Consider the following 16,602-nt stretch of genomic DNA (forward strand, 5'->3'; position numbering starts at 1 on the left):
GATTTCAAATTTCCATCTCAAATTGAACATAGGGAATGAATAAACAGCAAACTTTCGTATTGAAATTGTATCTTCCATTTTGGCTGTGCAGCTGGAAAGGTAGGGCTCCAAGCATGAGCTTAAATGTCATGGTTTTGAAATTCTTTTGAAAAGTTTTTTTTTGAAAGAACCCGCACACAATTATACCATTTTTATTGAATATAGCAGGAAAAAAAAAGACTACAGCCCGAACAGGTTGTAATCAGGAAAAAAATAAAACAAACCACTACACGTGTTGATGCTAACACACAGCAAAGATCTAGTCCCCAACTCACCATGACTGCCACTAGGCCTGTTCAAAACTTGGGCCAGACCTGAAAAGAAGCCCAGCCAAAAACCCAAGCCCAACATCTATAGCAAAAATAGAGGCCGAACCTTGCCCGACCCCTAGGATTTCTTGGGCTGGGCTAGGTTTTTTCATGTTATTTTTAAAATCTTAGGCTTTTTGGCTTCAACATTCAGGCATGGTCCGGTGCATGGTTGGGCTAGGTCAAGTCTCGGGTTTTTCGGGCCAGGCCAAAGTTGAACAGGCTTAGCTACCACCAAACCTAAAATAAAGCCATTATTGAAAATGTCCAACAACGCCTCCAAACAACAAATAACATGATATTTAAGGATTTACCACTCTTAAAAGTAAAACTTAATATATAAATCTCTGACATGTGATCTTTAGACCCCACATTTTCATATACACAAAGAGTGGCAAATCGCTAAATGGGCTACTCTAGAAGTGGCAAATAATTAAGTGCCCCCACCCTACCAACATATGTAGCCCTTTCAATCACCACTAACAAGAACGGTTGTTGAGGGAGAGGACGAGAGAGAAGATCATGTGTCCACATGAAAAGCTTCCCCTATCTAGGGAAGGGGGGCTTTTAACTTCTCACCACTATTTACCGAAAGAGTTTAATCCCTCTAACAAGTGTTGTGAGAGGGGAATGACAAATTTGTTGGCACTTACGTGCAAGAGTGGCAAAAGGTTAAATTTCCTCCATCCAGGAGCATTGCCACAATTGCCTAAAGGCAAAAAAACAGTAACTCCAAAGTGACGTCTCTGGGGAGGTTGCGATGCCATCACTACTCGTACATGAAGTTGGACTCCATTTCAACTCGGAGGATTTCCTTCTAGGAGACCAAGCTGACTCAACAAAACCTCAAGAAGGAAAATGACACTCAAAGTTGCCGGCATTGTTGACCCAAAGCTCACTAAGAAAGGCATTTGCTTGCTGCTTGCCCATCCTCATGCAATCACAAATTCATCCCTCATCAAACCAAACTTGTTGACAACATACAGAAAACACCTCTCCATTGCCTAGATGTTGGCCAGCCTCCTCTGTTCAGTAATTTAGCTACTGGGCACCTCCTTGTCATGCATGCCCATAGCTCACACAAGCCAATGTTGCTACTACCCATGTCGTCTCCCACAAGTAAGTGTCGTAGCTAGCCCCATAGCCATCGTTGTGGTTGTCATTCTTGCCATCTCATCACCGGTGGCCAACCAGAGAGGAGGGGGGAGAACTGCCACCAAGCATGAGAGAGGGGAGTAGCCACCAGCGCTGCCATACTTGGCCAAACACAACGATTACTCCCCTACGTCTGTTGTCACTAGAGAGCATCACACTATGCTCATTTGGGTGTTGCAGGTGAACGAGGGCAATCCAAGCCACACACTCGCCCTAGATCGAACAACTACCTTGCTCACCTCTTTTGATGTTTCCTATGTGCCTTGCCACCCCACCCACTATCATTGACGCATTGTTGCCCGACATCACACTCCCCGGCATCACATGCCCCACCTCAGGGGATCTGACCTCTCACCGCATTCACTCTAGAGGGTAGTGGATCTGGCTATACGAGCCAGCAACTCCTGTTGTCATAGCCATCAAAAAGCCACAACATCATGTGACCCCTGCCATCCCCTCCACAACTGCTTGCCACATCACCTTGCAAGATGGCTCAAATCACCGCTAGCTAGCCTATCGCGGGATCAAGCCATGGAGGGCCTAGATTTGAGCATCACTACACCATCTCCACCTTCCTGGTCATGGTTGTACCCCTACCACTAAGTGTCCTCGGTGGAGAGTGAGAGACCCACCTCCACTGTCCTTGCAGTCGGCCAACAAACGTTGCTAGCTGGTTGCTCAGGTGGCGGCAAGGTAGGGAGAAGGAGGGAGGGGTGGCAGTGATGGGTGCTCGGTGCCATCCGGATGGCCTCTAGAGCTAGGAGCGACACCAATATGTTTGGTGCATCAATTAATTCAACCCAAAAGGTTGATTTTCCTTTGAAAAGTTCAACACACTGTTTGTCCCTTATCTTCCAAAAAAGCACGCTATCTCTCTTGATCTCTCTAACCCTACTCTAATATTTTCCCCCTAAAATCCCTGTAAGTTTCCTGTGAAGTATTCAAACACTTTATAAACGACTTCATTTTTATATATTTTTTGATTCTATGTTTTTTCCTACGCTCCAAAAGAGTCCTTTGGATATAGGTTCCAAATATTTGCAAGCCCTTTCATTTCATAGCTATTGCACGGCATCTTCTATTGCGTTAATTGCAGTACTTGAATTGCTCTTATGCCTATCTAGGATATGCAGTTATGCATGGCTCAGATCGTCGTCGTCTTACATGCACCAGCTGTACAACCGTACCTGTACCAAAGCAACTTGTATGAAATTTTGCTCTCGCAACACTTTTTGTTGCCATAATTAGGCCCGTTTAGTTCCCAATTTTTTTTACCAAAAATATCACATCGAATCTTTAGACACCTAAATAAAGCATTAAACATAGATAAAAAAACTAATTGCATAGGTAGGAAAAAATCATGAGACAAATCTTTTGAGCCTAATTAGCCTAATTACCATCGTCGTCTCCCACTTTGCTTTGACAAGACTTGAGACATTTTGCTCAAAGAAAAAAAAAGCAAATATCACCCTAGATATCACTCTTAGTTTGATATTCACCTCTATAAAATAATTTTTACAAATAGCTCTTTCTAGATTCACTTTGTTTTGAGATTGCTCCAACCATTGTTGTTGGCCCCACATTCATATGATCCCAAACCCTAGTACATGCTCCTATAGAAATACAAATAGATCAAGAGGAGCTATGATCGTTGTTATGTTAGTTAGGTCAATTGAGATCAGGATGTGCTGTTGTGTTTGCCTCACTGGATTCGGTGAAAAAAAATTCTCTAGCAAATTCAAGGCGCCTTTGCTATTTATCAGTCAGCTGAAAACTTCTAATCTGTCAATCGATTTCTGGGCCAATGAATCTTCTTTAATATTAGTGCACGAACTGGGTTTAGCAAGACGTAGCATCTTTCGATAACCCAGGCCATTAGCACCCATCTCCTACTCTTTCTCTCTAGTCTCTACCTTATCTCCGAGGACGGGATTGGGCGACGACGTCGATGACAGGAGCGCGAGCATGAGTGCGGGACACCCTCTGGAGAGCTACTCCCATCCCGGCGAAATCGCCCGCATCGACAACCCAGGTCAGCTTCGATTCCGCACCTCCTACGCGCGCCACCGCTCGACCGTGCCGCCGTCCGGCCTCGCGCGGTGGAGAATGGCCTGAACATCCTACTCCACGTTCTCTTCGCCTCACTTTGTCCCCGTCGGCCACCACCGCCATTGCCGAACCTGTGGCAATGGCATCGCCGCCTCTGAAGCAATCCACAGTGTGGCTTGCCATTTGGTAAGGTAGATGCTACGTTTTTCCTTTTTGCTATTGCATGCATTATCCTTCGTATTGATTTTGTTTTGGCCATCAACTAATTTTGTAGTATATCATCACCTTATGCAACCGAATTTGTTGTTTTATGTAAACTTACAGCTGAGAAATTCAATGGCCCAAACTTTGACCCATGACTGCTTGCTCATTCTTAGCGGCTAGGTGTGAGCATGTTGTTACATCTCATCTCATTGATTCATCCTATATATATATATATATTTTTGGCGGAAGGGGGAGGCAGTTGGTTGGCCTGAATTCTAGTGTTTCTCTGTCGATTGACCAATCAGTTCAATATGTAGAGAATTTGTTTGAGGAAAGTTACAGCCACTAATTAATGGATCTCTGAGGCTTCTTTTTGCTTGATTTTCTCTACAAATTTTGTTGTTAACTTGCATAGCTGTACCATCAATTGTGCAATTGATATACTGGAGTTGCATAATATGTGCAAATTTTGTTAATGTTTTCTGCAAGTAATAGTAGAAAATATGATGCTAATTCTAAAGGCAGATACGCAACACTCTTAGATGGAACAAAAGCATCCTTGGTAGCATCGCTCCCAAAGACAAACATTTTCCTAGAAAGATTTTGTTTGTTAAACTAGCATAATACCATTTTTTTCTTCTTTCTTCTGTTACCTAGCTCTTTTCTAAAAAAAATGTCAGGATTAGCTTTTAAGCTAGCAGTAACAAAATTCTCTTTTGTTTTTGGTTTGTTTGTTGTTTTCTCTGCAAACTACAGTTGCAACATCAATAAGATAAAAGACCATTTGGGTGTAATTATTGTTATTTTGCCCCTTTAACTAATCACTCACATATACTTGCACAATGCGTAGACTAAAGTTGCGCAAAGCTTAACCTAAATTTGCATAATCTGAAATGTGCAACTTTGGTATAAATTATATGCAACTTTGGTATAAATAAAGTGCAATATACTATTTAATTCATATTTTCCATTAATTGAATCAACCTACATGAATCTATATCAGGAGAAAATCTGTATATTTCTTATTTTTATTTCTTATTTTATTATATTAGGAGAAAATCTGTTTGATTAATGATTAACTGTAGGACTTCTACCAAAATTGCACCCTCGTCTTGCTATAGTTGCAATTTCTGTATTTTTGCAACTTAAGCTTTAATATATGCAACTATATCTCAGATGCTAGTTGCAGGATGGAGAAATAATATGTGCTAATCAATTTGATCAAGTGAAATCCATGTCTGCATTTGTTTGTGTGTATTTTGGGGTATTGGTATGTTTGTTGGAAATTTATATATGTCAAGGTATTTTATTATTATGTGATTTTAAAAGTACAAAGATCATGTGCAACTTCATTAAATAAATATGCACGCAACTTGAGTTATAAATGTATGCAACTTCTGTTACAAATTTGTGGAAGTATTGGTCCGCTTTCAATACTTGAATAATGAGAATTCTTGAGAATATTTTTATTTGTCATTTTTGCAGGGAATGACAAAGAGGATCATTTTTTTTTTGTACAAAGGAAGTTGGCATGGATAAAGGCAATTTCTCCTAGGTTTCAGAGTAATGCGAGTAATTAGTGTTGGAGTTCGGTGGAAATTTCTAATTTTTGAGATTTTCTTTGGAAAAATAAAAGAGGAAATAAACTAACAGTGGGGTCCACCTGTCATTAGGACAATGAAGGGATAGGATGAGGAGGTGTGCACGTGGCTGGGAGAGGATAACGTTATTGTGCTTTCTCCTGGAGTCTGTTCATCTTCTCCGGTTTTCCCTCTCTTCTTGAGGGCCGATCCATCCACTATGCAGAACAGCCGCAACCTTGATCTGTTTTTGGCGTCCACGACTCACGTCGTTGAGTGGTTCATGGCGGATTTATCGTGGGGTATGGCTGGGTTGAGTGCATATATAAGAAGAGATCGTCTCCGTCCTGGGTAAGGGCTGATTAGCCAATGGCTCCAGCATTTTGATCTTGCTTAGTTGGTGTGTCTTTCGAGTTGCTTTGCTGCATTCCCCACGCCTCAGCTCATCGCTCGCCTTGCCGCGTTCGCTGAGTTGGTGTCGTATCTCCGGGAAAACACGGGAGGAGACCCGAGGCATAGACGGGCTGTGATTTTCTCTGGGACAGCGTCCTTGACGCACTTCACCACTGTCGACGAACTTGTTCGTTGCATCGTGAGAACACTAACGCTAACTCTCTTCTTTGTTGGCAATTAGTTTTTGCAGTTCTAGTTTCCAGTACCAAAGTGTTTTTTTCAGTCATTGTGATCTTTGGTTCAGAGGTATATTCTGAATTTCTAGTGGTATAATTAACTTTTGATTGTTTTATTCTAAATTTAATTTATGCAGTACATGTTTTGTGCCTGCATCTGATGAGTTCAGCTCTTCGTTTATGAGATCATGCAGTAGTATATTAAGTTCTCCAACTTTCTGTTTAGCTCTTGTTCTGGAAGCAGAGAAATTCTGAGTTAAGATTTCTTGCTTGTTCAGCTATCCACCTAATTCACTATTATGTTTTTGGTTCAGAGCAATCGTGTGAAAATTGCTTTCTGTCCTATTGTCTAGTAATCTGAATTAGTTGTTTTTTGTCAGTCGATATATACTGACATGTTTTGCTGATGTTTGAGGATTAAATGAGTGCCTAGGAGGAGCTTCTGTATGTAACTCAATTTCAGCGAGCAAAATATTGTTCTGTTTTGTTCAGCTTATATCAGGAGTGATCTCTCTTTAATTCAGTTTTCATCTTTAGCCTAATCTTTGTGCTTTGCTCCCAACAGTTAGTAAGTTAGTACAACTTAGCACTGTCTAGATTCATATATTCATATAGATGATAATAAATTTAGACATATATACAAACAATATATACTGATCCATAGATTAATCTAAGAATGTGATTGATGCTATCATACGCAAAATAAGCTTAGTTAGGATTTAAATGACAATGACATCAATGGTCTGCAGCAAACTCCACTTTTGTATAATTCTTCGCTGGCCCAAATATAGAAAAGATACATGTCCACTGTATATTTATGCTACTTTATTTGTTGTGCACAAAAATATTTTGTTTTCCATATAGTCTTTCCAGTTATGTATGCTTGTTGACTACTGTATCATCTTGAAGTACCAAATCAATCAGTAGACACTGCTATTACAGAGCATCAGAGTTTGTTGAGAACATGCTCAAATGTGTACAATCCGAGAGAACTTATTACGTAAATTATATTATTTTTTGATCAATGTGATATTTGTGCTTATGTTTTGATTGATGAAACACATGGTGCCTTTTATTATGATGAGATTCAATTTTTTTACCCTATGTGACAGATATGGTCCATATGAAAGCTCAAACTATACATCTAAAATGGCATAAAACGAAACTAATCGGGCTTGTTAAATTCAATTTCCTCAACGCACTTAACACATGGCTCACACAAAAGGCCGAAAACATATCCAAAAGAGGTGCAAGCTTGGCCCACCCTAAAACATATCCAAAAGAGGCAAGCAAACTGTCTCAAAATACACATTCAAACCCATTAACATAGCCCTTTTATTTTTCCCAACCCGTTAAGATGGATCACTGATCTACCGACCCACCAAACTTTGTTATTTTGCCTTTTAACTTTTTTGCGTTTTTATAACCTTTGGATGTAGATCGGGCGGGTCACAAGATCGACTGACGTTTTGCAAGTTTTCAGTCAACTGACGAATAGTCAGACCCGCCTTTGCTATTTGTCAGTCAGCTGAAAGCTTCTAATCTGTCGATCCATACGATGAGCCCATGTGATATTGTGTTACTAGGAGATATGCTTGAGACCTTATGCACATAGAAAATGTGCGACTTGGGTTGTTTAGTTGACAAAATTTTTTCTAAAGGGAGCACATCGAACGTTTGACTGGATGTTGGAAGGGATTTTCGGACACGAATGAAAAAACGAATTTCACGGCTAGCCTAGAAACCGCGAGACGAATTTTTTGAGTCTAATTAATCCGTCATTAGCACATATTGGTTATTGTAGCACTTATGGCTAATTATAGACTAATTAGGCTCAAAAGATTCGTCTCAAGATTTCTTTCGTAACTGTGCAATTAGTTTTTTTAGTTCATCTATGTTTAATGCTTTATTTAGGTATCCAAAAATTCGATGCGATGTTTTTGAAAAAAAAATTTGAAAACTAAACAAGGCCTATGTCTCATGCTCCCACAAAACCAAGCTGGACTGATACGGTACAAGAATTCGTAACTACGTGGAGCTCGAGATGTGCTGGATCATATAGAACGTATGGAAAATGACCAGACAAACACACACGTAGCAACGATAAGAGGATTTTCAGAACAAGTTAAATTAGTAGGGACGTATTCATAACAAATAATCTTATAGGAGGAAATCTCAAATTAATTGTGACATGTGGGTGTTTTTTTTTTTTGGCAGTTTTCCCTGCTGCTTGGATGTTTTGGTCAAATTCACCTAGCGTGAGCTAAGACACAAGAAAAGAAAAGAATGAACATGGTCATTATGTAAAACAAAGTAAGTAATTAGGTTATGATTAAATGAGTATTCATTATTTTAGACTTGAAAATGAATTAATGTCTTTAAGCAACTTTCCTATATTGCTTTTGCAAAAAAACTGATGTTTATTAGTTCCGAAATCATGTTCACGTGAAACGAGAGACTATATTAGGATGCAAGGGTTTTAGAGCTAGACACAGGCGGATGATTCTATATGTCCTAAAGTATACTCCATCTATTCTTTTTTACGCCGTTAACTTTTTAATTTATGTTTAACCATTTATTTTATATAAAAATTTTATCCAAATATATAAAATTATAAATCATAGTTAAAGTTACTTTAGTAATAAATCAAATCATAATTAAAAGGTCAATAAATATATAAATTTTTTAAATGAGACAACCGATCAAACCTAGATAAAAAGTCAAACAACGTAAAAAAACAAAGAGAGCAGTTGTTTCTAGCGATTTTGGTGCAATTACGCCCCTACCAACCACCTCATATCCATTAACCCACCTTGCTCTCTCCAGCGAATTTTTTAAAGAAATATTATTGTTTTAATGGACAATCGCAAAAGCTTAGGCCAATCAAGCGAAATCGCGAAAATAACATGCAGTCGAACAGATAAAATGCTTGGGCCCACAAGCTACCATGCGGGAGCGCTGTCGAACTGTAGAGAGAGAGGCGATAGGCCATGCCACCGATCGTAATCTTACGTTGGAACGTCGATTGGGCCCTCCATCATCCACTGCAACCAACTAGTTAGCAACTGAGCACTGCACTCTGCTGCACGCTCAGGAGAATCTAGTTAACTGAAGCATGCTAAGATCCATTGGGCTGTTTGCATCGCTAATCAACTAATTAACTAGTAAGGGGCTAATTGGATCTAGGGACGTCCCTTCTCACATCGGATATTTGGGCGTTAATTAGGAATATTAAATATAGACTGATAACAAAACTAATTGCATAAATAAAGACTATTTCATTATATAAATTTTTTAAGTCTAATTAATCCACGATTTGCTTTCCCCAAGACATACATGCACTGTTGAGGAATATTTTGGCCTTTTCATTTCTAGCCATTAATTCCTAAAAAAATGGAAATAGCTGAGTAAGAAAGTTGATAGAGTTGAACGGGTAAATAGTATGATCGGCTAAAGTAGGTAGGAAACTTTAGTGATGGGTGCTTATGATTGGTCGAAAAATATATATGCATAGAAGTTGTTTTGAGATAAATTTCTAATGTTAAAAGCTGTTATATTTTGGACTGATACGATAAAAAATTGAAACTTTGAACATTGATGATTTTGGAAAATACTAGTTCAAAAGCTAAACATGGTATATCTAAATTTGTCCCCGAAAATGTTTTTTTTACAATATGATAGACTTAGATTTTATGAAGTATTATGATAAATATATTGTCAATTATATGTAAAAACCAGGATAAAAATCAAACACCATTTTTTTACCGGTGGGGCATTTCGGTCCTCCCGTCTTCTTGTGCTGCTTCTCCAAATACGGCCTATATGGTACAACCGTACAACGGCTTGTAGATAGCAAAACAAAAAAAAATTGTTAGTCACATCGGACGTTTTATCGGATATCGAAAGGGTTTTTGAAAACAGATGAAAAAACGAATTTTAAAGCTCGCATAGAAACCGCGAGACGAATTTTTGAGCCTAATTAATCCATTATTAATACGTGTGAGTTACTGTCTTCAAAGTCACTTGAAATCAGGGGATCTGAGGCCGTGGTTGACGTGATGTCGGTAGGAGCCCTTTGCCTCCGTGGAAACAAATGAGTGAAGGATTCGTGTGTAGTTTGGATGATCTGGATCCTATGGTACAATGAGTTCGAATTGTGGATTAGCACTTATGGCTAATCATATGCTATTTGGACTTAAAAAATTCGTCTCACGATTTCTCACATAACTGTGTAATTAATTTTACGTTTTATCTATATTTAATGTTCTATTTAGGTGTCCACGGAAAATTTTTGGGAACTAAACCGGACCTAATGCTTAAAACTCTAAACGGCTCATATGTGAGAAGTTATATTTTGGAACAACTTTTAAATGCTAGAAAATATTAGAAGTTATATTTTGGGCTGAACGAAGTATTATTTTTGAGTGACAATGGCAAAAGGGAACATAGCTACACATTCATACTGTACAGAAATTACAACATCATTGCCGAAATCCATTTCTAGATCCAATTCTAGCAGGACGGTCCACATATAAAACACAATCTACAAGAGGAAAATGTTGCCGCTAGAATTCACATAATTCTGCAATGAGATAGTTACATGAACGCCTAAAATGTTGCAAGTGATATGTGCCATAGCTAGTAAGAAGTCAGATCTCTTGCAGTTAACAGTTGCAACTCCATGTTGCATGAAACAGGATGATCAAAGCTCAGTGTCACCAGCTCCATTCAGATCTCTTACAGTTAACAGTTGCAACTCCATGTTGCATGAAACAGAATGATCAAATCTCAGTGTCACCCAGCTCTCTTCTCATTTCCTTCTTGTGCTGGTTAGGGTGTATCCTGACGCTCTCATTCGGGCGTGCTGCCCCTCCAGCCTTGCTTGCAGAAGTTTTGCCTTCAGGGTGGTGCTTCCCTTCGCCTCCAGTGGATGCGCTGGTGAGGCTTCGGATATTTCATGATCCAGCGATGATCGTTGGTTATTCAGATGATGAACTGGACTGCGCAGATCATACACATTTCCTGAAGCAGTACACTGATCATTGCGGAGTTGGGCTGTCTTGGTTTGATGATCATTGGATTTTTGCCCGAGATACGCATGTTGAGGAGCCTCTGACTTGATCTTCAACAGGTCATCATGCAATCTTTGGGAAACTTGAGTCATGACCGTTTCGTCTTGCACACCTCTTGGAGCATTTTTGGCATCATTACATGGGCTAATTTCTGGTGTTGAAGCAATAACTTGTTCTCTAGTGCCATTAGGTCTTATCTTCTCTTTCTTTGAACAAGGTGATGTGATTGAGATTCTTGATCCTTCAATGCATACGCCATTGGAAAATTCCAGCCTTCTCATTGGTGAATACATGCAGCCTGTGACCTTGTGTCGAGTTCCTGCAAGATCATGATTCTGAATGGTGTTACCATGCATGCTCAGTTCAAAGCAATGCAGGTCACTCGCTATGGAGTTGTCATCATCATCTTCAGCTAACTGAGGAGCACTAGTGGCTCCATTTAAATGGACAGACTCAAGGGACTGCCGGCACAAGCTTGCATCTTGCTTTTCATTTCTGATGTATAATTTATCACCTTTACTTGACCTACTGGCATTAAGAAAAGTCTGGATTTCACTGTTAAGCCTCTCGGTGATTGAGATTCTTTCTGCCAAAGCTTCCCTGGGATCAGCATTTTGCATCTGCATTCGCTCATCAAGCCATGCCTCTGAAATATGAACTACTGACTTATCAAACTTGTGTTCATATTGCTTTACATGCTTTTGTTTTAACACCCTGACTTCTTCTTCATAGTTTCTGATTCCTAATGCAAATTCATCACAGAGATTTTCTAGCAGGTGGGTTGTTTTCTTCTGTTTCTCCAGGTCCCTCACAGTCTTGAGAAATGCTGATTTCATCTCAGACAGTTCTTTTTTTAGCTTCCTGTGGAGACTCTCCGAATGTTTTCTCAGATGTCTCTCGTCTTCAAGTTCCTCTTGCAGTGAGCGAAGTGCTGCTTTGACCTTCTCTTGATCCTTGCTTTTCCGTGCCATTTTGTCTTCAGATACTTGCCTGACCAGCGAATCGATTTCGTAGTGATGCCTCTGCCTTTCTTGCATAAGCTCTTGAACTTTTACATGAGCATGTTGCAACTCTGACTTCAATCCCTTCATTGCTAACACATCAGCCGCATGCTGTTCTTCCAAGCTCCAAATCCGATTTAGAACTTTTAATAGTTCTGTTGATGTTTTAAGTTGGCAACCTGCTTCCCTAAATCTAGTCCTGCAGTCCAGTGACCGAGTAGGACTGACAAGGTTTATGGTAGCAGCCTGTCAATGAATGCACAAACAAATGCAGTTTGAGAAATAAGCTTTGTTTCAGTTATTGTTTAGAACTACAGAATGCTAAAAGATTGTTGTCATGGAACTGCATCAATGACAGCCGAAGTATCCTAGCATTTCGTGATTAAAATATTTGGGAGCATATTATAGATGCATGGCAGTCACTTGTACAAATAAAAGTGCCAGACTTTGTTCAATTATAACAAAACAGGTAAAGCACAGAAATCATCAATATTTTACTTCGGGGAAGGATTGTGTGTGCATACCCCAATTGAACTTGTGTAGCTTGCAGGTGAAAGAGACTGCCTTGCATGACATCTCTCTCCATGTAATTTGTCATGTTCCATCAATGATGTTGAAAGATGCTCACCACCACCACCACATGAACTCTGTGGCTGAAACACACAAATGAAGAAAGTTACGAAATAAATTCATGGTTTTGTTTAACTTCAAACATGTGACTCTTACTGTGAAAAGCATGATAATGGAATCCCATCAAAGAAAGTGAATTGAAATTCAGAATGCAGGCATGTGGGAAAACTCAAAACTATAATCATTGGCACCTCCTCCAGAAAATATTAATTGTTGTCACCCAAATATAGTTCATAAGGTGATACGCATCCGGAGCACAAATTTCAAGAAATTCTTAGAGAGGCTTGGGAGTTTGGGACCATAATGGAAAATAACTGAGAATTTGATAAAACTGAAACAGCAATATTTTTGACACCACCAGGTAGATTATGTTCTCTTAACGTTGTGAATAAAAGATACAGGACGTAATCTTGACACTATTGCAGATTGCACTAAACAATTATATTTGTATTGTGCTTTGTAAGTGCCATAGAAATAAATAAAAAAACTTATTTTCTACATGTGTACCAGAAATGTGACCGGCAATCAAGAAAAGCAGGCAGAGAAAATTTCACAATTTGATGATGGAAGATCGTCAGGAGGTTGCAAAGTACAGGCTCCTGGCCTATACTTCTCTGAGAAGGTGATACTTGAACTTCAGAGGATAGATTTGTAAACAAATAGCACAGTGCAACACATAAGCCTTCTGGCTACTAGTCTGAGTTTTTTTTGTCCATGTTTTAATGACTGTACTTGTTTTCTTTATGTACATTTGTTAGAAAGTAAAGTCAGTCATCTTATATGGCTTATGTGTGTTTTATAAGCTTACAGACACCTCTGTTTTATCTTAAAGTAAGCTGGAAGTTCTTCCCTATTCCAGGTAAAAAAAATAAAAGAAAAATTATATGGAGACATGCTATATATATATTACAAGATCATTATCTTCTATGGCAACACTAAAGTTGTGATTAGAAGAAAGTGGAGTCATCAAGCTGAGAAGAAAAAGTGCCTAGTGTATCAAAAATATTAACCTGCCCAGGAATCATGACTGATCTGACAAGAAATTTATCCCTTTAGCCATTTAATATGTGGTTTTCTTTCCTTGTAATTTTGCATAATCTTAACACAACCAATCTTCCGAATTCCCAAAAAATAAAATGAGCAAAAGTTTTACTCCAAGTACTAGTGAATTGTTCACTTGAATAACAAACACTCAGTCCCAAAAATCAACAGTCATGAATTTCCAGCTAGTTATTCAGCTAGTTTGCAATTTTCACTTGTCACTCCCCAAGAGAGCTTCTGTAAGCAAAAGCATCCAGAACTCTGCTGTATAAAATATAGACTGCTGCAGCTACTAAATACAAAAATTCCCAATGCATTTAATTGCTGAAGCAATAAAAGCCAAAATGTATACCACATTACATCTAAAAAGCCATAGCTGGATATCTACCATATGCCCCCAACTCGTCCGTAAAAGAGAGGTACTAACAAGGGATTAATTGAAAGGGGTGTGTGAGGGTACAAAGTTATGACTTGTGAGAATTACTGCACAACGTTTTGATGCAGCTTTTATTGCACATTACTTGCTGTCCTGATTTTGAGCTTCTAACAATCCAATAAGCACTAGTGTAGACCCCAACGACGGATCCTCCACAAGAACAAAAAAGAACCCATCTGGATATTAAGCTATGAACTTAAGGTTTTTGGACATGATCTGCTCCACGAAATGAACTGAAAAAAAAAAAGGTATGCACACGCCTAAGATCTTGCGTCTAAATTGCTGAATTTATAGACAAAGACCAAAGAAATGATCCTATGTGATGGTTTACCCTGATCTCTACTCCATCTGAGCAAACATTTGCAAGAACTCTAAAGATCAAATTCTGAAGCTGTAAAAAGATTTTTCCGGTGCTTTAATTTGGATAATTTGGAGCAAGAGTAAACGATGCAATGCAAGAATCCAGCAAAAGAAAGAGACGGAAAAGATGCACACATGAGCAAGGAAAAAAAAAGGTGACAACTTTATGACGTCACCATGTTGACCGGGGCGAAAGAAACCACCCGACGAGCTCTTACCCGATCCGCCTCGTCGTCGCGGGCGCCGGCGACGCCCCTCCGCCCACGGCGCCGGATCCGCCGCCCAGCGCCGGCGACCTTGATGACGTCCTGGATCTCCCACAGCGTGGCGCCCAGCTGCCGCGCGGAGGCCGCGGCCGAGCTCCTCCTCCCCGCCGCCGCCCCCGCCGCTGATTCCGCCACCGGCTCCTCCGGCCGCGGCGGCGACGCCTCCAGCTTCCACGACGGGGACGGCGTGACCGGCCCCGCCCTCCGCCGCGCCCGGGCCGCCGCGAGCCCACGCCGCAGCACCGCCTCCTCCCCCTTACCGTCCTCCTCGCCCGGTTCTTGGCCCCGATGCGGGGTCTCCGCGGCTCTGGGCGTCCCCATAGCCGGCTCCGCGCCACCGCCACCGCCACGGCATTTCAGCCCCCGTACACCTGCCGCAGGTGCAGGCCGTGGAGGCGGTGTCTCCACCTCCATTGATGGATGCCTTGCTACCTCTAGCTGGTTGGGTGGGTGGGGTGGGTGTCAGCGACGCCCTTCCCCTCCCGCAGCTGCAGCTGCTGATGGTGGCCGGCTTTCCTTCTTCTTGCTGCTCCTCGCCTCGGGTCCTCTTTCTTCTCTGACTAGGGGAAGTAGTAGCATGGAGCCATTAACACTCTGCGGCGTGCTCAGCCTCCTTCCTTCCTCTGCTTGTTCTGTTCTGTCTGTCGTGTGTATTCGCTGTGTATGTACACGCCGCTGCTGTAGTAAATGCGTGTGCATTGAGATGGACAGACAGGAACAAGAGAGGGAGAGGTGTGTGTTGACTATTGAGGGATAGCGAGAAGGGAGAGGTGGCCACACCACAGATGCAGACTGCTATGGAATGAGGTTAGTACATCTCTGAGAAAAGTTTTTATTAAGGGGTGTTTAGATTGAGAAAATTTTTAGGATAACCGTCACATTAAATATTTTGATCGGATTTCGGAAGGGGATTTTGGACACGAATAAAAAAATGAATTTCACAGCTAGCGTAGAAATCGCGAGACGAATCTTTTGAGTCTAATTAATCCGTCATTTGCACATGTTGGTTACTGTAGCACTTATGGTTAATCATGACTAATTAGGCTCAAAAGATTCGTCTCAAAATTTCTTCCATAACTGTGCAATTGGTTTTTTGGTTCATCTATGTTAAATGCTTTATTTATGTGTCCAAAAATTCGATGTGATGTTTTTGAAAAAAAATTGGAAACTAAACAAGGAGAAAATTTTTGATAGAAGTGTCATGTCAAATGTTTGACCAAACGTCGAAAGGAGTTTTCGGACACGAATGAAAAAACGAATTTCATGGCTAGCCTGGAAACCGCGAGACGAATCTTTTGAGCTTAATTAATCCATCATTAGCATATGTTGGTTACTGTAGCACTTATGACTAATCGTGGACTAATTAGGCTCAAAAGATTCGTCTCAATATTTCTTCCGTAACTGTGCAATTAGTTTTTTTTTTCATCTATGTTTAATGCTTTATTTAGGTGTTCAAAAATTTGATGTGATGTTTTTGGAAAAAAATTTTAGGAACTAAACAAGGCCTAAATGCAATAATTTTAACATCTATTTTTAAGAATAAATACTAGCAAAACAGTGTTATATTGTTGTATCAGCGGGATGGTGTGCGTAAATGATACAACCGTTGAAAATAAGTTTGTTGATGATTTTATAGAAAATAAATGTTAAAAATGGACCTTTAGTAAAAGAAATCGCATGTCAGAGGAGTACATGAAATAGGAGATATTGATAACGTTCGCCCAACCGAAAATCGCCTACATTGCAACACCTCCTCTCGGGCTCTAACGAGCTTCTCACCTTGACGACAGTCGGACTCCAACAAAAAACATACTGATTAGGGTTGGGGTAAA

General features: G+C 40.2%; 1 protein-coding gene and 1 long non-coding RNA gene across 2 annotated transcripts; one reads left to right on the forward strand and one right to left on the reverse strand.

Annotated features, from left to right (window-relative positions):
- The first annotated feature begins 5,483 nt into the window (after nucleotides 1-5,483).
- Nucleotides 5,484-7,023, forward strand: LOC107304496. The gene is made up of 2 exons (XR_001550580.2): nucleotides 5,484-5,927; nucleotides 6,102-7,023. It is a non-coding gene; the product is annotated as an uncharacterized LOC107304496 (long non-coding RNA).
- Nucleotides 7,024-10,343: 3,320 nt separating this feature from the next.
- On the reverse strand, nucleotides 10,344-15,637 carry LOC102705637 (uncharacterized protein At5g41620-like). Its single transcript, XM_040524964.1, has 3 exons — nucleotides 14,723-15,637; nucleotides 12,562-12,690; nucleotides 10,344-12,283 (listed from the first exon to the last, which is right to left on the reverse strand). Exons 1-3 carry the CDS (start codon nucleotides 15,182-15,184, stop codon nucleotides 10,775-10,777), a joined length of 2,100 nt encoding a protein of 699 aa, XP_040380898.1. The 5' UTR covers nucleotides 15,185-15,637; the 3' UTR covers nucleotides 10,344-10,774.
- Between the last annotated feature and the right edge of the window lie 965 nt (nucleotides 15,638-16,602).

The sequence above is a fragment of the Oryza brachyantha genome, chromosome 6 (genome assembly GCF_000231095.2).
Source record: "Oryza brachyantha chromosome 6, ObraRS2, whole genome shotgun sequence".
In the NCBI taxonomy this organism is placed as follows: domain Eukaryota; kingdom Viridiplantae; phylum Streptophyta; class Magnoliopsida; order Poales; family Poaceae; genus Oryza; species Oryza brachyantha.